At 36.3% G+C, this 22,635-nt stretch overlaps 1 protein-coding gene across 1 annotated transcript in view; it reads left to right on the top strand.

The window, feature by feature from the left end:
• Window positions 1-22,635, top strand: part of LOC150095090 (unc-112-related protein-like) — a 170,609-nt gene that overhangs the window by 92,592 nt on the left and 55,382 nt on the right. Inside the window, exons 7-8 of the mRNA XM_090411416.1 lie at window positions 2,219-2,326; window positions 9,233-9,405. Of these exons, the coding sequence (XP_090267542.1) occupies window positions 2,219-2,326; window positions 9,233-9,405 (281 nt within the window). The remainder of the gene's footprint in view (window positions 1-2,218; window positions 2,327-9,232; window positions 9,406-22,635) is intronic.

Here is a 22,635-nt window from a genome sequence, read left to right as displayed (position 1 = left end):
AGTATGAGGGGACGATCAACCTGTAAAGGCCATCATTTTTAAACACATATTTCATGATCTAAACATGAAATATTTGCACATAATCATCTATGTTAATTTATCTTACATAAGAAAAACATTTTTTAACTATCAAAATATAATAAGAATAAAATCTTTTGTAATCGCACATATGAAATAGTCCGCATTTTTTATAAACAAAATAAATTTCTTTTGTTTGTGATAGAAGTTTTTATGACAATCTATAAATAATAAATAAATATCATCTAAACACAATAATATTGAAGTACATTATATTTCTCTTTTGTTTTTATACTTCATGTGATAATCAACGGTACCAATCAAGGGGCATTATTTTATAGTCCTATTTATTTATATGTGATTACCAAAAGTTAATTATTATTTGTAAAATGGTAGTAACAGTAACTATAATATTTTATTTAATAAAATCACTTTGTTAGAGTGATTTTCGTATGAGTTTTTCGCTTAATATATTTCAAAAAATTGTTTTTTTTTCTGTTTTTTTTTGGAAAAAAATAAAAAAGTAAACAAGAAGAATAAGGGGCTCGCAAATTTGAGAAAATTTAACAAAGGGCTCGGGCTAGCCCCTTATAGCTCACCACTGTATACATATAGGTATCCCTTGATTAATGCGATTAATTAATCCCTCGATGTTACTGCCTTCTTTGATTGTTATTTTCTTTGAAACCTAATCTTCATATTCCATTGGTTCGTTGTCTTCATATGCACGTTGTTGTTCAATTTCAAGAAGATAGTTGTCACTGAAATCTTTTGAATTTGAATCCAATAATTCTTTAACATCTGCATCAACGCCATCAAAACCAAGGTCTTCACTAATTGCAATGATTTCTTCAATCACGTTCACAGGATTTTGAAAACAACTTAAGTCATTAGTGAATTCTGGCAAAAGGTTTCTGGCAATACTGAGTTATTTCTCTTGCAATAAGCTTCAACTGCCAGACAAAATAAGACATACCAATCTTCAAATAGGCTTTGGTTAACCCAAGCCTTCTGATTTGCCCACCAAATTACAAGTAAAGAGTTCTTGTTACATCCTTTTAAAGCCCTTGGTTCTGAGTTCGATAGACAAGCAGCAGCTTCAGTTTAAAATCTCCATTAGCATTCACTCCAAGCATAACAGTTAAATGATCTTTTGATACTTTATAGCCAGGTGCACTGTCTTTTTTTGATATAAAAATTCTAGATGGCATTTTTTTCCAATAGAGGCCAGTTTCATCTACATTGAAAATTTGGCAGTAATCGTAATCATTTTCTGCAGCTCAGCAGGAAATGTAGATGCAGCATCTTCATCGTCTTCTTTATGTTAAGTTGGATTGTCTTCTTTATATTTAGTCTCTTTAAATCTTGAAAAGAGGCTTAAAGCTTTGGCCATGATATTATAGGCACTAATTGGAATTCTCTTTTGATTGCGGTCTTCCAGTCAAATAATCAACAGACCTTCCATTTCAACCATTATAGCACTTGAGTTACGTGTGCATTGCATACTTGCAGATGTAGATGCAACTTTACCTTGCTCACAATACTCATCAGCTTTGGATAAAATAGTCCGTATTGCAGACTCGTTAAAACCAAATTTGCTTGCAATCTTACTTTTACTTTCACCATGTTTAAATCTTTTAATTATAAAGTTTTGTATCTAAGGTAATTACTTTCTTCCTCTTTTTTTTCATTTAATGACCCAGTTATGGGATTGCTCTTATTCTTTGACATGATTAATGGGCCATAAAATTTTCGGAGAACGTAATGTGTTCTTCAATTGGAGCTTGTAATACACACTCTCTTAATGTGTAATGGGAAGAATGACATCATCATGCTCACGACTTTCTTTCTCTCGGCCAGGAAACACTCCTCGAGGCTTGCATGTTTTTGCATGGTAAATTTAAAGGTGCATTAATTAAAACTCTTGCTGCATATATATAAAGGGATTGTCGCAATTAATTTCACTGCATTAATCAAATCCCGTGTTAAGCAAGGGATACCTGTAATTAGTTTCCCTCATATTTACTCCATACATCAATAAACTGCACACCATTCCTCCTGCACAATTTTTTTCATTGACTCATTAGCAGTTATGTATAGTTATTGTAAATTATTGTAAAGATTTTAATGATCTTGCATTAGTATACTAAATTACAATGGTTGAGTTCTAATTTGTGTGTTATTGTCTATAATCTTGTAGTATGATGCTGTCAGGATTAATCAGATATATGAACAAGCAAAATGGGCCATTCTGACTGAAGAGATTGATTGTACAGAAGAAGAAATGATGTTGTTTGCAGCACTTCAGGTGACTGATTTTCTTTATAAATTATTAAATGCTTCTTGAGAAGTGTTCAAAATAGTTGTCTTCAAAATGTTTGGATGTGTGAGAAATTGAGAATTTTAATTTTTGAAACCTTTGCAGCATTCACCAGTTATCCACTTCCAAACATGATTCTACTGTTTGGGATAATTCTGAATTCTATATGCTTCATTATTATTGTTGCATTATATATTGTCATATTTCATCTATATAGTATATATGAGGGGGGGGGCTGAAAAGTTCTGATAAACACCTAGAACATATATTACAGGTTTGTGCAATAAGGGAAAGACCTTTTCTCCAAGGATTGCAAACAGTGCAGCAGCATTGTAACAGGTGTATAACACTTCATGGGGAATATGTAGAATAATGTGTAAGTTACATGGTTCTACCTTAATTCCTTCATGGTGATTATCAAACTTCTTGGCACACCTTCATAGATGCAGTTTGACCAGAAATGCTCAAATATGGTTTTACAGTGGCTCACTGCATAATTCAGAAAGCCTAGTCAAAGGGTTGAATTCCAGATGATTGGAGTGGAGCTCTCATAGTACTCATCTATAAAAAGGGAAATAAAACTGAAGAGGAATTTCTATACTGAATGTTCCTGGTAAGATTTATGAAAGTATACTTGAGAAATGGCTAAGAAAAATTGTGGAAGGGAAGCTCTTGGTGAAGAACAAGCTGGATTCAAGCCAAATAGAGGTTGTTTGTCAAGATCAGATTTTCACTTTAAGATAAATTGTTAAGAAATCTTGGGAATATAACAGTGATTTGTATTTAAGCATTTAAGTGCCACAGATATATATGGTATAAATAGGACATATCAAGCAATACATAGTCTCTATTTAAGCTGCTAAGTCAGCAGTTAAAATTGAAGGAAATACAATATGATTTGATGTTAAATTAGATAATGTGCAACAAGGGTGCACATTATCTCCACTGTTATTCATTATCTATATGGATCACATTATGAAGGAAAATGGTAATAAATCTGATATCAAAATTGGCAATGTTAATCTTAGCTCTTTATGCAGATGATATTATATTTCTGAATAAATCCAGTACAAGTCTGCAAGATTCCCTGACTAAATTGAATAACTTGTAATAAATGTGGTATGAATATCAGCAATAAAAAGACAGACAATAGAAATAGGCAGAAACATTAAAAACATCAACTGTATCCCAAATGGTGAACCTATAGAACAAGAAAAGCATTTCAGCTATTTAAATGAGTAGAAAGGCTTATGGGTTGGCAGTGCATAACAGTTTATTTAATGGTATTAATTCTCAACACAGACTATAAGAAAATTATTATTTATTTCACTTATTTGTTAATATTTCACTGGTATTATATCCAGCACAACCACATTTTGTCACAGTATACTAAACTGCAACAATTTGGTATAACAGTGGGACTAGTTAAAAAAAAAAAAAAAAAAAAAAAAAAAAAAGGACAACACAAAAAACTTAAGTTCTAATTGGTGCTATATATTGTTAGATAAAGAGATAGAGGGAAAAAAATTAATTTGATCTTAAAATGACTGTCTCCCAGATTTTTGGTAAATTGATACAGCCATACTTGTTGAGGTTTGGATTTGAAAGTTACTGCTGATTCCAAAAACAATCTCTCTCTCTCTCTCTCTCTCTCTCTCTCTCTCTCTCTCTCTCTCTCTCTCTCTCTCTCTCTCTCTTTCTCTCTCTGACTTATACTATGTAGCAGTTTTGTTTTCTTCCATCTGATCCTGTGTGAAAGGGTATCCAAGATATGGTCTGCCAGTCCAAACTTGTCATAATGCTAGTGGTGAATGTATTTTTTATGTTCTCCAAGGCAGATGTCAACAGTGCTTCCTATCTGTTCAAAGGACCAGCATACCCTACCTTAGAGGGAACATCTGATCAAATAGCAAGGATCCTTCCCAGATATAATATAACCTTTTAAATGAAAAAGAGAAAATCATTTCCACATTCACTGTACAAACAACCATGCCAACATAAACAACGTTCATCACCACTTACAGACATGCAAACCAGACCTACTTCTCTTAACAGAAACCCATATTGCAGTTACGTCAACCACAGTTCACCTTCAATTCCCAAATTATATTTTTTTCATGAATCATATTCCACAAGGGTGGCACCTTTGTACATTCTGACATTGCCTGCCAAAGAATGCCAAATTTTGAATCCCCTGTCTTTCACCTCTTCTGGCTGAAGGTTTCCTTGCCCCACTTAGTAACATTCATCTACTGCATTTACTAGTCTCCAAACTCTGAAAACCACAACGACTTCTTCACCTTCATCTCCATGAAACTTGATCATCTACAATCTGGCTATCTAAACAGAGAAGTCATCATCCTAGTTGAACTGAATGTCCACAACTCTGACTCCCCTTCTCAGACACTACTGATCAAGCTGGATGAGATGCAGCAATGATCTGTATTTCAGATGATCTCCTCGTCTTTCCAAATATTCTTGATCTTTTTTCAACTCCTTCCAAACACACCAAAAAGGTTACCTTCCCTCTCAGCAACTCAGACCACAATCTTGTGCAGGTTTCCAATTTCACAGAATGGCCTTCTCTGTCCACACCCAATTTCATATCCTTTAGCACTAAAAAGTGCCAAGTGGGATGATCTCCAGAATTACTACTACTATTACTACTCTTCTTTTCCATGACTGATGATTTGATTCTGCTCTTCTGACCCAGAAACATGCATTGAGAAAGTCACAGAAATCATCCACACAGGCATGATGACAATCCGTCCAAAATTCCAAACAATAAACTTTTGCTCTTTTTTTTTTTTTTTTTTTTTTCCCCAAGCCTTGGAAAAAAAAAACTTAGCTTACTTCAGGTGGCTTATATCAAGAACCCCCAGCTTCATACTCAGCCTATGCAGAAACACACAATAAATGTAAAATCAACTATCAACAAATCCACTTCATAAAGGCCAATAACAGAAAACTTATCTCTTTCTCAAACAGAAACCATGCCTTCTGGTCCCTTGCAAAAGCATTGGACACAACTTCTGCTCACCTAGGCTTCCACCTCTCCCATTCAGGTGACATTACTGCTTCCACTGTAAAGTATCCAAAGAAAAAGCTGACCTCCCAACATCACTCTTTTCCTCTTACTCTTGCATAGATGACAAAGGCAAATCACTTCCTTCCATACCAGCAACCGAGCACCATATGCCTCCTTTCATTAAGCAGAAAGAGACAAGAAGCATATTAGACATCCTGAATACTACAAAGTCATCTGATTCTGATGGTATCTCTCTTATTATACTCAAACACTGTGTTTCAGAGATAACACCTGTCCTCCATCCATCATCTCTTCGATCTTCTATATTCAGCTGGTGCTTATCCCATCTCATGGAAGCAAGTACATATCCAGCCAATTAAAAAAGGGAGACAAAAGCTTATTGTCCAGCTACTGACGAATTGCTATCACCTCAAACCTCTTCAAAATAATGGAGAAAGTTTTACTTACATGAAAACACAAGGTAATACTATTTATTTGTTTAGAATGCCAGATATTTCAGTCTGAAACTTAGACCATCTTCAGTGGCAGTGAGATTGATTACAAGGTAGAATGCAAACAATGGATTGATTTGAAACAGGAAGAACCATGTGCTGTTATACTTACAACAGTGTAATGTTATAACTGAGGAAACATAGGTTAATGATAACTGTAAAAAAAAAAAAAAAATTGATGTGTTATTCTAATAAGACTTTCCCATATTTTAGATAAAGATAGGCAGTCGTTCTGATTAAAGTTCAGGTGGTGAGGCAAGGCTTTAGCACTCTCTTTAAACAAATACTCAAATTTATATACTGACAATGATGTAGTAGGCACGTTTCAGACCAAAGAATATCGTGGTCTGTGTCTATTCCAGTGGAAAATATATGACTGATGTTCTTGTATTCTCTTTTCTATTGAATGTCCAGTTTGTCCAAGTAGGATAGATGGAGTGACAAGGAACTTGGTATACACCAGGGAGAGATATTGGTGTGTGTTTATCTTTTGAAGAGGGAAACAAGTTGATATTTAGGTTTTTCCTATAATTGATGAGGAGTCAAACAAATAATATTAGCATGTTGAAAAGATTTTATAATTCCTGTCTTTCGAAAAGGATGGTGTGCGGATTTCTGAAGAATGTAGCACCCATGAAAGTGGGCTTTCGATATGCTGATGTAGTTAAATCACCTGATGGTGAGCAGATGAGAAGAATGTCCAGAAAGGATAATTTGTTGCCTCTTTCAATTTCCATGAGCACAGGAGTCCTATATTTTTCCTTTCCATATGAAATAACTTGCATATAAATCAATCTGAATAATTCAGTTATGTCAGGAGGGAAATTTGATTTAATGAGGTTAGGGATCTCTGGCAAAAGTACATTAGTGAAGAGTAAAGTAATATCGAAACTGACTATGATGTCAGAATCTGTCAAAGTTAGATTTCTATTAATGTTCAAGTACAGAGAATTTTTGGAGATGAGGGAAGTTGCCTGTAAGAGAAGAAAGTGATTTGGATAAATGTTTGGCCAGTTTGTAGGTGGTGGGGGTTGTCTATGCTGTCTACTATAAGATGAAGAGGGAGTATTAGTTTGTGAATTTTAGGGATCCCCCATATATCCCGGGTGGTTTAACGTGATAAGTTTCAAGTTTTTTTGGTAATTTCGGTGGGCTTTGTGTATAAATTATTAAAAAAAGATGTAACGTTTTCAAAATAATTTATACACTTTTTTATCTTTGGGATTTTGTAGGATTCCAGTCAATGATCTGATAAGCAGAGGAGTCTTTAAGATGATTCATTTTTTTGTTGTAATCTGCTTGGTTCATAATAACAGTAATATTTCCCTTATTTGCTTTAGCTATAGTAATTTGTTTGTTCTTATATAACTTTTAAATTGTTGATATTTCTTCATGTGGAATGTTATTCTTGGGAGGTTTGGATTTTGTTAGAATACTAGCCACATCCAAATGAATGTTATTAGCCACTATGAGTGTAAGATCATATATATGACATTCTATACTAGTTATAATTTCCAGAATTGATACTTTTTAGATGCAGTGGCAAAATTATGCCCGCAACTGAGTGCGTTAACAGCGTCTTCTGAGAGTGTCTGCGATGATAGATTCAGGTCGTTATAGATCTGAGAGACTATTTTTAGAATCAGCATCAGCTATGGAGCACTCTCATAATCTCAACAGGTATGGTTGCATTAATTTACCAAAGCTTTGGGAGACTGTTATTTTAAGACAAGATAACCGGACTTTTTATAAATTAACTTTGTGGTTATCTGACCCATAGAGGGTGCCATGTAAGGACATTAGTCTGTTGTTGTTTACAATTTAAATTGTTTTCCTAAATAAGTTATAACTGCGTTCCGATGATGCTGGTTAGAAAACCAGCAAAATATTAGTGAGTTTAAGAAATATATTTTTTCCTTTCTTGGGGTTGTTTATATCATAAAATATTATTGTGAATCATCAATGACACCTAAGCATTTCTATACATATGATCTGTAGAAATGGAAATATAAAGTTTTCAACCATGAGGAAAGCTGATATCTACAATATAGTTAGAAGGAAGATGGTACTAAGAAAAGGTCCAGGGAGGTGGGAGAATAATGATTATCCAGTATTCTTGTAGGGAGATAGATAATTTGTGTTAGATCATTACTAATAGCAAGCAAGTACTTCAGCATCTCTTTCAGTGTAATCTGTGAAAGTTAGAGAAAGAAAGTCATCTTGAATTATGAAGTCAAGTGAGCTAGATTACATGATAGTGGGAGGGGAATTCAAAGTTTAGCAATCTTTGGCCTGAAACATATGATCTGATAAATGTACAGTCCTTCTTCCTGAAGAAATTATTCAGAAGTTTGGATAGTTGTGGCAGACAGCAGTGGTTGAGGATGCCAGTTGAAGTTATGTGAGAAATGACCAATCAGGTTTTGATGCAAGTGGTGGTTCATGGCATAAATGTTTGTTGAGACCATAGAGATTAATGAAGTGGTATGGTATGGTATTTTTTTATTTATTTTGTTCATTTTTTGTTGAATTTTTATTTTTTTTTTAATTGCAGTGTCACTTTTATTTTTGATAGCAGTGTTCATGGTTGAATCATGATGAAAACCTTTAGATACATGTAGCACTTACTGAACATGACTCCATACAGGGAGTATCCTGTTTCCTGTCCATACATGTCCTTGACAATGTGTGCTTCTACACAAGGAAAAGTAATTGGCAACAGAATTATTCTTGTGGGAAACCTGATGCATACAGTTAAGTTTTGTGCTTTCTAGTGGCCAACTCACAGAACCACTTCACTGCTGTTCCCTGAAATAGAGGAGATACTAGCATAGATACTGTGTTATTCATTACCATATGTAAAAAAAGGAAAATAGGATATCCTACTTTGATGAAGCATGGCAATAGTCACTTCAGGCCTCCAGTAAACAGGCTAGTGGTATTTTACCAGGCAGTGAAAGCATCTGCTGGCAACTCTGAAGGAACTTATGCAGCCACCCATTACTGATTTTACACATTTCCATATAAGGTAATCAAACAAAAGAATTGGTAACATGGCATGTGAGAATCTCCATTGAATCATGACATAAAGATTAAGTTTGAAGCTTACTAGAACAACAGGGTTATTCTAATGTGTGCCTATATATATATATGCATGCTAGTTCTGTTTCTTGGCATGTTTTCAGGAGTCATGAATTAAGAATTATTAATAATAAACCAAATTCTTGGATATTTCATACTTGGGAAAATTGCATGAGTAAGTGTTAAAATAACCTGTCTAAGAAATGAATGATTATCAAGAAATTTTTTTGTTAAAATTTGACATAAAACAATTAATATATACTTGTTTTACAGGTACAAGTTAATCTTCAAGCCAATGTACCACAACCTGATATATATCAAGAGGATGAAGACATTGATTCTGCTCTAACTGACCTTCAGGTGTCCTTAGAAGGAACATTAATTAGCAAGGGACCATTGAATATTACTCATATACCTGAATTAGCAGGCTATTTGAGGTTCATGAAGTATGTAGAGCTTCAAATATTTTTTCTATTAGTATTCTTTTGAAATCTGTAATATAACTGATTTTCCCTTAGGTCATAGCTGGAAGTTTTGAATAACTAGTGTCAAGACGTCTCTTAAAAAGTATTTTTAAGATTTTCCTTTCCCCTTAATCTTTGTATATTATGACCTTTATGCACCTCTCTCTCTCCTATGAATTTACCATATGGCATTTTTACTCTGATACTCCGAATGTTGTGAGGAGAGGTAACGGTGTTACAAAAAAGTGTTTTTTTAATTATATTGTGTAGATTTTTATAGAAGTGCTTTTGTGTGATAGTCAGACTGGGTATAGGCATTATATGGTGGTATTGTGATTTTAAAAGCATTCGCTTCAGTTGTTGTTATGATTAACATGGAGGTGCTAGTTACGTTACAAAAATGGTGACTGTAAAAGAAGCATACACCAGCAACGCTGAAGGTTTTAACTTGGAGATTGAGTTTTTTCCTGGACTTTTTATAGTGGATATGCTACAACGGTTGTTACATGTATGCACCAAAAAGTGTTAGATTTATGGAAAGAGATTAAATGAGAAGGAATGTATTATAGTTTGTGTGAGAAAAGTACAGTGAAAGGTTAGGACTTTCACTGTATCGTAGGAGGGAGATGACTTTCATCAGCTGGTGTGAGGCCACAGCCCTGCTTATTTGGAGACCTGAAATTGCTTAAAAAAGGTTGTGTGTTTGATCTCTAGAGCAGGGTTTCTGGACTGTGTAAAAAACATAAATTAAAAATACAAGAAATATATGTAAAAGTGATAACATGGAAAAAAAAAATCCTTAGCCCACCCATGGTACAAAATATACTATTGGTTTGCAAATAATTTTTGTGGATGGAAATAATGTAAAAAAATAATAAAAAATCAGAAAATGGATGGAAGTGCTGGCAACGATAATAATAGAAGTGATGTGGAAGAGATTAAGCAAGAGTTAATGAAAATGAAGAGTCAGGTTAAATGTATAGAGGAGGAGGAAATCGAACATTTAAAGAAGAGATTAACTGATGTAAATGAGAAAGAGGTTAATAGAAAGAAGCAAGTACCCAAAGATGATAGGGTGACTTTATGTGGTGGTTCAGTTATTAAAAGTGTGATAAATAATACATGTTTTTCAAGCTGTACAATAAAACAAATATCAGGTGCTTTGCATAGAAGGAAGGAACAGGCATCAGAATTAGTGGTAGGCACAAACAAATTGGATACTGAGACAAAGAATGTGGATAGGGATTTGAACAAGTTGTTGCAGACGGTAAGGATAATAGTGTCATTGGGAAAGTGGTTAGTTTATTGCCCAGATATGATAGTAATGAACTAAGAGAGAGCAATGATACCGACGACAAGATGGCTGAATTGTGTCAGGCAAAAAATGTTCAATTTGTGAATGTAGGGAGTGAATTTGTGTTCTGTCAGCTTAGAATGGCTCAAAGCTGACAGATTGCATCTGAATGGTGTTGGACATTTGGAGCAGTTGTTTTTTACTAAGAGCACACAGGGTCCATGCAAAAGTAGTATTGCTAAGGATCAGAATAGACGTCGAGATACAGGTTGTGGAAAAACAGGAAGAAGATGGATACAATGGCAAGGAAGTGATTATGGAACAGAGTGATGCATTGAAAAACAGGTGGGGATGATAAGGATATGAATGAAAATCGGTGTCGAGATCAGGGAAAAAGGGATGGTGAGATCGAAGAGAGAGGTGTACTGTAGTACAGAAAGTACAGAGTGATGGTGTTAGTGAGATGGCCTCAAAGAGTAGGGAAATTATGTTTGTATACTAATGTAAAGGGTATCAGAAATGAAAGGACTGAGTTTGTAGCATTGATCGAGTGAGTATGCCCGAAGATAATTGGTGTAAGTGAAACTTGGTGTAGACTGAGGATGGGTATTATTATTATTATTATTTCGGGTGACTCCAGGAGTCCTTAGACTCATCGAGGGAGGTCCTAAACATCATGTCCGAACAACTATGCGATTACATTCTCACAGTATCTATCATACCTTGCCTTGAACTCGTTCACCGTCATAGCACCCACAACAGACTCTGGCAGCTTATTCCACTCATTTACCACTCTAAAAGTAAAGAACCCAGCTCTAACACCCTTGTTAACCACACTCTTGCCCAGCTTCCATAGGTGTCCCCTAGTTATCCCACCACCAGTCCTGATCTCAAAAATATCCTCTGAATTAATCCTATAGAATCCCTTTAGCAATTTGAATGTCTCAATCATATCTCCCCTCCTCCGCCTATCAACTAGTTTCTGCAACCCACAAATCTTCAACCTGTTCTCATATGGTTCATTCCATAGACCTGTTATCATCTTAGTCACTTGCCTCTGGATCCTCTCCACCTCCTCCCCATCAAGAAGGAACCGAGGTGACCAAATCTGGGCACAGTAGTCGAGATGAGGTCTTATCAAGGCTCGGTACAGAGGTACAATAACTTGCTCGTCTCTGCTCGTCAAGGTATTTTTCAACAACCAAGTGAGTTGATGAGCTGATTTAGCTACTTTTGCAATGTGCCCCCTAAACTTCATCTCCCTATCCACCAACACTCCCAAGTCCCTGGCCTCGTCAATCTCTTGGAGTACAGTTCCACCAATGTGGTATACTGCTGCTAATCTTTTCACCCCAAAATGCATAACCTTACATTTTGTCACATTAAATTGACATCCATTCTCCTTAGCCCAGAACTCCAATCTATCTAAGTCATCCTGCAAGACTTTGACACCTTCTGCATTCACTATTGCCCTACCCAACTTTGCATCATCAGCGAACAAATGAATTGTTCCACTTAGATCCTTCCCTATATCGTTAATGAACAGATTAAACAGCAGTGGTCCAAGAACAGAACCCTGCGGCACACCACTAGTCACAGACCGTCTTTTGGACTCTACTCCTGAATAAACTACTCTTTGATATCTCTCCATCAACCATCCACCTATCCATCTCACCAACCCTATATCCATTCCCATATGTTGTAGTTTACGGATTAGTATTCCATGTGGTATTCTGTCAAATGCCTTTGCCAGGTCCAGCAGTATCACTCTAAACCCATTTCCCTTATCCAGTTCAGCCGTCACCTTGTTATAAAACGTGAGCAAGTTACTGAAGCATGATCTACCCTTCACAAAGCCATGCTGTCCCCTGTACAGTATCTCATTTTCATCAATCCATTCCTGTATTTTTCCCTTGACTACTTTCTCCAAGACCTTGACAACGACTCCTGATATGCTGATCTGTCGGTAATTTGCAACTGTAGTCTTGGATCCTCCTTTATGCAGTGAAACTATTTTCCCCTCTTTCCACACCTTCGGGACTAAGACCTGAGACTCAGATTAAACAACATGGTCAAGGGCACTGATAATTCCTTAGCTGCTTCACGCAACACCCGTGCCGGTATACCATCCAATCCCACAGATGTATTCACATTAAGGTTCTGTAATAGACTAGTCACCTCCACTTCATTCATCACTATTCCCATATAAACTAATGGTTCCTTCATTTTTTCAATGTCACCACCTGGATGATATGCTTTTGCAAAGTGCACGCTCAGTAACTCCACTATATCGACTGATTCAGTGACCTCCTTACCATCGTCATTCCTTAAAATCATTTTGCCGTGTACAGTTTTTTTCTTGCTTGCAGCATATTGAAAGGACTGTTTGGGATTCTCTTTTGCTTGCAAAGCTAGTTTCCTTTCATAATCCGCTTTTGCTTTTTTTACCACACTCGTTACCTTTCTGGCCTGCACTTTATACCGTTCGTGTGCCTGCAGGTCACCCCTTTCTTTAAATTCCCTCCACAGTTGTTTATTTTTTTGCAGCTCAAGCTTAATGGTGTTATTCATCCATTTAACCCCTACCTGTTTTACTATTCGGACCCTAGGTATACAATCAGTCATAACTTCCTGTAAATGCTCCTTGACCACTTCCCATGCTCTATCGACGTCCAGCCCTTGCAGTTGTACATGCCATGGCACTGATCCAAGCAATCTCCTAAGCTTGTCATACTTGCCAGCACGGTAATTCCACATATACCCTGTCTTAATCGAAAATTCCACACCTTTAGCCACCTCCCAGGTCAAGACCTTATGATCACTCTCACCAATAGGTGGCAACATGGTCATATTCATTACAGTCAAATTCTCAGATGCTATTACCAGGTCAAGCACTCTCACACCCGTAGTATTTTCAATTACATGCTGTCCCAGATAGTTATCCCTTAATAATTGAATAAAATCCTTTTCCTTCCTCACATGTGTCCTCCCCTCCTTCCAATCAATGTTACCATAGTTGAAATCCCCCATAATAATTACCCTCCTTCCACTCATTTCATCAATTTCCCTATGCATACTATCTCCACCATCTATTCCATCACCTGGTCTATAGCAGCACCCAACTGTATATTTTATTCTGCCAGTCTCAATGTCACCAAATAGCCTCAAACGAGCTCCTTTCACTATCCTGCGATACAACTTCAATTCTCCTTGGCTGCAGTTCATCAGCTATCATCAATAATACCCCTCCCCCCATTTTATTCTTTCTGTCCCTCCTAAACACACTATAACCTACACATTCTATCCCACTAACTATATCATCTTCCGTCAGCCATGTTTCACTAATGCCAATAACCTGTGGCCAGGAAGAGCCAATCAAGGCCAAAAATTCTTCCTTCTTGTTCCTAATACTCCTGGCATTAGTATACATGAAATGCAGTGATCCCTTAGTCCCATCCCTATATTGATGCGTTATTCTAAATGACCCATTCCCATTTTTTGTCCTTAGTGCTGTCTCGGGTACATTATATACATTCTTACACTCATCTGCCTCACTGATGTCTGCATATCCATTCCCCCCCCCCCTCCTTGGTAGTTCTAGTTTCCCTGGTTTTGCACATCCATTTTCCCTTCATTCAGCAACACTCTTTCCAGTCTCTGCACACCAAGTCCATTCAAATGCAGGCCATCCATCTTGTATAAGTCCTTTCACCCTTCAAACTCATTCCACACATCCACGAATTCCACACCACACCGTCTGCATAACCTACGCATAATGTCATTTGCGATTATTGTTGGATTTGGTGAGATCTTCAAAAGGATGTGGTTGTGAATGAGATATCAACACTGCCACCTGTTGGTGAGAGTGCTCATGAGATACTGGTTTGGAAGGTAGTCAAACAGGAAAAGGTTGTTATCAAGAAGGTATACATGTGAAACTATAAGGTGGGTAATTATGAGAAGCTCTGTAGTCAATTAGCATCAATACATTGGGTTGTTGAGTTGTGTATAAAAGATGTTGACATGGATGCGAAATGATAAGGCAGTATCTGACACAAGCAGTGCATAACTGCATACTAAAAGTTAATAAATAGAGTAGGAGTGAGATAAACAGTGAAATTAAGTAGTGTGGCAAAAGAAGTTGTTATGGAGAAGGTACAGAACAGTTTGTAGTGAACAGATGTATGAAGAATATAAACTGCAGGCCATGTAAGTGATAAGCATGGTTAAAAAAAGAAAAAAGTAGAATATGAGAGGAAATTGGCCAGTCAGGTCAAAGCTAATCGAAGGGAATTTTTCTGCTGTGTGGCAATCAAGAGGGAAAATAATTATGGCAGGTTGACACTGGTTGATAGTTATGATATCAAAGTAACCATAGCAAATGAAAAGTGGATTATTTGATGAACAATTCATCAGTGTAGATCATACTGGTGTGAAGGATGCTGTGCAACATGCAGAAGGGAGACAAGCATCAGAAGAATCAGAGGTGTATGAAGTGTTGCTTGGGTTAGATGTTAATAAGGCTGTGGGAATGGATGATGTAGAGCCATGTATATTTAATATGCAAAAGAGTTAGCCATGCCCTTGACCTGGTTATTTAATGAAAATCTTGCACTGGGGGAAGGTTCCTAACAAGTGGAAAGAAGACAAAATAATACCTCTTCACAGTATGGTTCTAGAAACAGAAGTTTCCAATTATAGACTGGTCTGTATATCTGCAGTTGGTCAAAGTGTTGGAAATTGGTAAGGAAGAACAGTAGGGGCATAAGTATGGACATAAGATTCTCTATGATGGTCAGCATGGGTTTGTGAAGGGCAGGTCTTGTTTTAGCAATATGCTTACATTTTATGATAAGGTGACAAATGCTATATGATAAGGGAGATTTGTATACAGTGATTTTCTTGGACTTGACAAAGGCATTTGATGAATTACTACATGATAGATTGGTGTATAAGCTGCAGAAGATAGGATTGGATAACAGATTGGTCAGATGAATTGAAGATTGGCTTTCTGGAAGATACAAGCAAGTTTTATATGATGGAGCTTCTCGGAAAAGGAAGATGACCCAGTGGCATACCTCAGGGTTCTGTTCTTTGGACCATACTGTTTAACTTATTTGTTAATGATATTTCATGTAGATAGACCAGGTATCCTTAATTGTTTGTTGATGATGCAGTTAGATAGAATTATCAGGAGTATTGCTGATGTTAATTTTCTGGATGATTTGAATAGACTTTTAGCTTGGACATTGAGTGGGGGTTATAGTGTTAATAAGTGCAAGGTGTTACACTTTGGGGTACAGAGATATAACACTATGTACTGTATTGGTGGAGCTTTACTTTAGTAAGTGGATGAGTTTGGGATCTTGGTGGGGGGTGAGGGTAGAGAGTGGACTAAAGTTCTGAGGGCACGTTGCATGTGTTGCAAAGATTGCATGTTGTATTGCTGCTATGATAAAAAGTACGTTGACATTGATATGATAGAGACCTTCAAGTTAGTTAAGGGATTCTACCAGATTAATACAGAAGGAATTACAAAAATAGTGAATGTTAAAATTGAAGAACAAGAGGCCATCTCTGGAAATTGTATAAAGATGTAATTAAGAAAGGTGCGAGGACGGGGTAGATTTTTAACAAGGAGAGTTGTTGGTGAGTTCAATGTATTGCGAATGCTGGAAATATAAATAACTTTAAAGTTCATTATGATAGACATGTTACTGGTCGAGTGGGCCTCCCCCAATGAGTGTTAACTCCATGGTAGTTACTGTAATGATAATAATAATACAAGACAAAATTTAGATTTAATGAAAACAAACATTATACTTCCAGTTGTGCTGTTCTTAATTTGCTGTACTATGCTATGTGCATAGTACAACAAATTAAGAGCAGCACAACTACGTTTTGCTCCAAGATTATTTTATTGAATATTTGATGCACTTCCATTCCTTAAAAGTGTAATTTTGTAATTGCAGAGGTGTCTTCCCCATACATCCACTAGAAAAGAAATAATCAGTTATGGAATGTTGCCACCACTTTCTAATACCACTAGTGAATATTTCCTTTCCTTAACTTTGACTGAAAAGAAAACAAAAAAAATTATTCATTTTGCATTGACATTTCAGATTGCTTGCTTTGTAACAAACATGTAGCATATCAAAGGCAAGAACAGTGAGTTTTTTTTTTTTTTTTTAGCTGAATATAAACCCCTCCTCATCTTCTAAATGAAGAGGAGGAGTTTGCATTCAGCTTAAAAAAAAAATTACTGTCTTGGCTCTAATGTGCTTCTTGTTTGTTATGAGGCAAACAAAATGAAAACTTGGTAAAATGATCTTAGGTAATATAATACTGTATACAATTCTCTCCCTCCTCCCTCCATCCATCTCCAAACATTGTATATTACCTTCCTTTCTAGGATATTTCACAGTGAACAGTTAAGTGATAATGCTTAACATCTGAATCAAAAATACTCTGTATCTATGAACATTAAACCATCAGCAGTCTAGACAACATAGCTGTGAATGCTGGAGCTTATGAACAGTTTGCAAATGAAATTACTTTTTTATGTAAAAATGTTAATGTAAATGGAGTAATGCTTGGGTATTCAAATTTTAAAATTCTAAACTTATTCAGGGAAAAGATATATATCAAATAATACTACAAGTACTGAAACTGACATGCCAGTCAAACAGTTGATTCATTTATAATATAAATGTATATGAATTTCTTATTGAATCTCAAAGAACTTTACTGGGTTATCCAGGTATGGTCCAGAGCTCCTGGATAGTTGTGAAGAGATAGGGGTGATGGGCAGTTAACACTGGCATCCCCCCACACAAAGTGAAACATACCCATACTGAATGCAGACAGTAAATGGGCAGACATTGGGGCTTCCTAACAGTGTATCACAATCAACGAACATGAGTAAATGTGGCAATTCTAGTGACTTTGATCATAGACATATTAGCGGTGAAGGACAGATGGAGCATTCGATTGCCCAAGTGGTAAGAACCCTAGGGTTCTCGAAGGCAACCCGACCACGCATATACAGGTAACCCTCGTATAACACGGATGTTAGGTTCCATAGAAATGGCGCATTATACAAATTGTGTTATACGAGACTTAGATCACGTGGAAAGAGTAGGGTTAGGTTCTGAATCGTTTTTTTTTTTTTTTTAAATTATATAAACAACAATGACATATCCAACAAAACAATATTTTTATTTAATTCAGGTAATTCATGTAAGTTAAGAAAACATAAACTATGAGACAAATATGTAGTATAAAATTATAAAAATTACAAATCGTACATATTTTTTCATTGCACATATTTTTTTCATTGCACATAATGCATAAATGTTTTAGACACAGTAAAATAAAGCGCATATTTTAATCGTCATCACTGTCTTCAGAAATAACATTTCGTAGATGTTCTTTAAGTGGCCGGAGGTCGTCACCACTTCAGATCTTTTGGACATCATTTGTATAATTCTCATTGCATACTTTTGCTGGTTTAGTCATCAAGAAGTCAGTAATAAGACTTTGCTTTCCACTATGCTACAATTTTTTATTAAGTTCATAATATGGTGCTAAACAAAAATCCAATTGTCTCGTGAATTTTTCCGAGCACTCCATTGAGAGATCATTATCCATAAAATAACTTCCTAGCTTTCTTGCCAAGTCCAATCCTTCTGCTAATTTCTTTAAACTGAATTCTTTAACGGATTCATCACAATCAGGATTTTCGGCAGAACTTTCCCCGCCATTTGGTTCGACGCCATCTATTAATTGTACCAGTTTCTCCTCATTTAAATCTGTTTCTCCATCAGTTAATTCACTAATTTCGTTTTCAACCATATCGCAAAAGCCCTCGCCACCAAAAATGTGTGCGATGTTTATTATACGACGTAGCTTGGCATCCACTGGAAGTACGAAATTTTGTTCCAGAACGGCTTCGGGCCATTTTTTTTTTTTTTTGCAAGTATTCACCATAGAGGGTTGTAATTCCTTAATGGACAGAGAAATAATTTTTACACAATTCAATATTGAAAGCTCTTTCGCCGCTTGAGGCAGTGTCATGTTTGGATTAGATTCCATTTTCCAAAATTAATTGAAATGTTCGCCGAATATAATATGACTTAAATGTTGATATTATTCCTTGATCGAGTGGTTGAATAAGTGAAGTAGTATTAGGCGGCAAAAAAGTTATTTTAATATTCGGATGGCTTAAATTTGTTGGATGGCCTGGTGCGTTATCTAAAATTAGTAGAATTTTGAAGTCCATATTCTTTTTCTTTGTGTAACTTTCTACATTGGGTACAAAACACTTGAAAAACCAATTTTCAAACATGCTAGCTGTAACCCATGCCTTTTTGTTGGCCTGCCAATAAACAGGTGGGGTGGACTTGTCGAGCCCTTTCATCGCACGAGGATTTGTGGATCGGTTAATAAACATTGGTTTTGTTATGTAATCACCTGATGCATTACTACAAAACAGTAGAGTAATTCTATCTTTGGAAACTTAGAATCCAGGAGCTGATCTTTCATTTTTCGAAATATAGGTGCGTTTTGGCATTTTTCCCCAATATAACTCAGATTCATCCGCATTGAACACCTGGTCTGCACTCACCTTCTTTAATGATTTTTAAAAGTTCTGCTAAGTATTTCCAGGCAGCTTCAATGTCTGCTGATGCTGATTCTCCCTGGATTTTAAGATTATACAAAGAAAACCGCTTTTTAAAGTTTTTGAACCAACCTTTACTGGCACAAAATCCATGCTGAGAGATTTCTTCTGAAGAATCTTGATTGAGTTCTTTTAAATGTTTATAAACTTTGAGAGCTTTTTGCTTAATAAAGTATCCATCCAAAGGAATTTTCTTTTGAGTGCAATCTTCTATCAATCATTAGAGATTTCTCCACTTTTTCTATTAGAATATCACGAACACGAGCAACGTGCTTTGCGCTTACTGTTGACCCAGCAATAACACTTTCTCGGATTTTATGTTCATTTTGTTTGATTGTTCGAATTGATGATTCATTTAAATTCAGAGTCCTTGCAACAACTCATGGTTTTTCTCCAATTTTCAACCGATCCAAGATTTTAATTTTTTCTTCGAGAGAAATGAATTTCCTCTTCAATGTTGGTGTTTCCCCTTTCGTTGCAGTTTTAGTGGCCATTACAATAAAAATAAACTTTTACATAAAAAAAAAAGCATTACATATGTATGTAACTCACCAGAAAATAAACTGCTCAGCTTGAGAATAACACACTTATCATTTTAAATGCGCCTTCCTGGCAGAAAACGAAGACAATTTTCAACAATAAACACTTTATACAGTAAACCCTTGATGGCAAACCTATGGCACTCGTGCCAGAGGGAGGGCATGTCATCGATTTACAGGTGATATCCTTTTATATGCTTATAAATTATTCAAGTTTTTTTTTAATTGTTACAATACATACTAGATGAATTTTGTTTTACACAAGACAGCAGCTATAAAGACGTGCGATATTAACAGAAGATCGTGTGATCCAAAGACAAAAGCAACTGCCAAGTGTTCAGTTGAAATGCTAATTCTCTTTCCATAACATCTGAAACTGTCATAACAACATTCACAACAGGGTGTCATTTATCGTTCCAATGCAACTTCTCATTACTGACTGGCTCAACTCACACAAACGTTTCAACCCTTGGTTGAATTTTATGGCTTCTTGGCAGGCAAACTCACACATTCATTATATGGCATGTTTCAATTCTTGGTAGTCTTTTATTTTAAGTTAGCCTTTGTGATCTGTCATAATGACATCGAGAATTTCAAATGCAATAAAACAAACACTTATTTCATAATTGAAAAATTGGACAATAGTTTTTAGTTAGATACTGTGTTTTGGTGCAACATATGGTTTTGCTTAAGTTTATACAGCATAGTTTCTGTGAGAGGGGACATGTGATTTATTAGTTAGTGCCGTTTTTATTCCATCCGTCTCTAATTGCACTATTTGTTGAGAATGACACAGACTACAAAAGCCTATGTACAGTACCTTATTCAGTGATACAATAAAACAAAATTCGATACGTATAACTACTTGCGCGATACTGGCAGACACAAATTTAACGAAGATAAAATTTGATTTTTAAGTTCTGCGGTGAAAAATATGAAAAAAAAAAAAAATAAATAAAGGGTTACTAGAAATTGTAGACCGCGTTATATCAAAACCACGTTGAACAAGGGATACTACGATTTGTAGACCGCGTTATATCGAAACCGTGTTGTATAAGTACTGTATTATACGAGGGTTACCTGTACCATCAACAGATGTACCAGCACCCAGTGAAGCAGGTGGTGATCAACCACATGCCATTGATGACCAGGGTCAACGTAGATTGTCCAAGCTTGTACAGACCAACTGCAGGGCAATGGCAGCACAAATCACATCCAGTTTCCATGTCAGAGGTCCAAGCAGCATCATCTGCATACCATGAGCTACAGGAGCCAATGCTCTAATCGTGTACCACTGTTGATAGCTCATCATTGTACCATCTGGCATTGCACCTCACCTGATGTTGGGACCATCAAAACTGGAACACACTGTAGACTGGACCAGAGTTGTGTGGTTTGAGTCCCATTATCTGTTGTACTAAGCTGATGGTGGTAGCTCTGTGATGGTTTGGGGAACCTTCTCATGTGACACATTAGGTTCCTTAATGTATCTGGAGAGGTCCTTAATGCTGCGAGCTACCAGAATGTGCTGGCTGATCACATACCCACTTTCATGGCCTTCATGCATCCTGCAGCTGATGGTCTGTTTCAGCAGGACAGTGTGCTGTCCCACTGGGTCAAATCCACCCAGGCATGGCTAGAGGAACACTCATCTAAGTTTGGGACCATCCAGCATCTCCTAATGTCCCCAGATTTAAATCTGATCGAATCTCTCTGGGATGCCGTAGAGCAAGACATCAGGTCCATGTATCTGAGACCGACACGTAAGGCATAGTTGTGGATAATGCTGCAACAGGAATGGCTGGAATTACCTCTGGCATATGGTGGAGTCAATGCCTCGGAGAGTATTGGTAGAGTATTATTTGTGCTAGAGGAGGACTGACATTCTATTAGGTAGGTATCTAATGTTTTGTCCATGCAATGTATATTTCTATAAGGTAATATAACAAAACAGTTTTGATTTTCTGCATCACTCAACAGTACTAAGCCCATCCAGAAATTAAGTTCCAATCAGGCATACAGGTTGGTAGGAGGGGAATTCGCTTGCATAGGAGTTAAGAAGTATATGATGGATAACATATTGTCAGTTTTCAATCTTCTAAACATAGCTTGATAGGTTCTCCGCTGTGTCATAAAATGAACAAAAAATTTCTGAATGCCAGAAATGTCTGACTGGCCAAAATATATTGGCATGTTACTGAAGTGTATGAAGGAAATGCCATGAGTAATGGAATGGTGAAAAGATGGTGTGGAGCATTCAGTGAAAGGGGAGGTGTGTGTGGGGGTGAACATGCACAATGAAGACCGAACATTAATTAGCGATGATTAATGATGGTCGATCTGCTTGACCAGATGATGAAAATATTTGATAAAAAATAAAAAAAAAAGAAGATTCACAATTTCTGAATTGAGTAAATGTTTCTTTTTCTTTGCTACACAAAATCATCAATGAACACTAACAGTATTGCAAATTGTATGCAAGATGGGTGCTAAAAATATTCACTGATCACAAAAAAAAATGCATGGTAACAGCATCACTGAACTTTTTTGGAAGTTTTATATATGAAGGTGGTGAATTTTTGAACCACATTATGACTGGAGATGAAACCTGGATTCCTAACATGACACCAGAGTAAGCAGAAGTGTAAACAGTGGTCAGTGCAATGCCAGCATAGTGCATCTCCAAATGTAAAGAGATT

Source organism: Typopeltis vanoorti, chromosome 21 (genome assembly GCF_054136105.1).
Source record: "Typopeltis vanoorti isolate ZY-2024b chromosome 21, IOZ_Tvanoo_1.0, whole genome shotgun sequence".
In the NCBI taxonomy this organism is placed as follows: domain Eukaryota; kingdom Metazoa; phylum Arthropoda; class Arachnida; order Uropygi; family Thelyphonidae; genus Typopeltis; species Typopeltis vanoorti.
The sequence above is the reverse complement of the archived record's forward strand: the minus strand, read 5'-3'. Positions and strand labels throughout refer to the sequence as shown.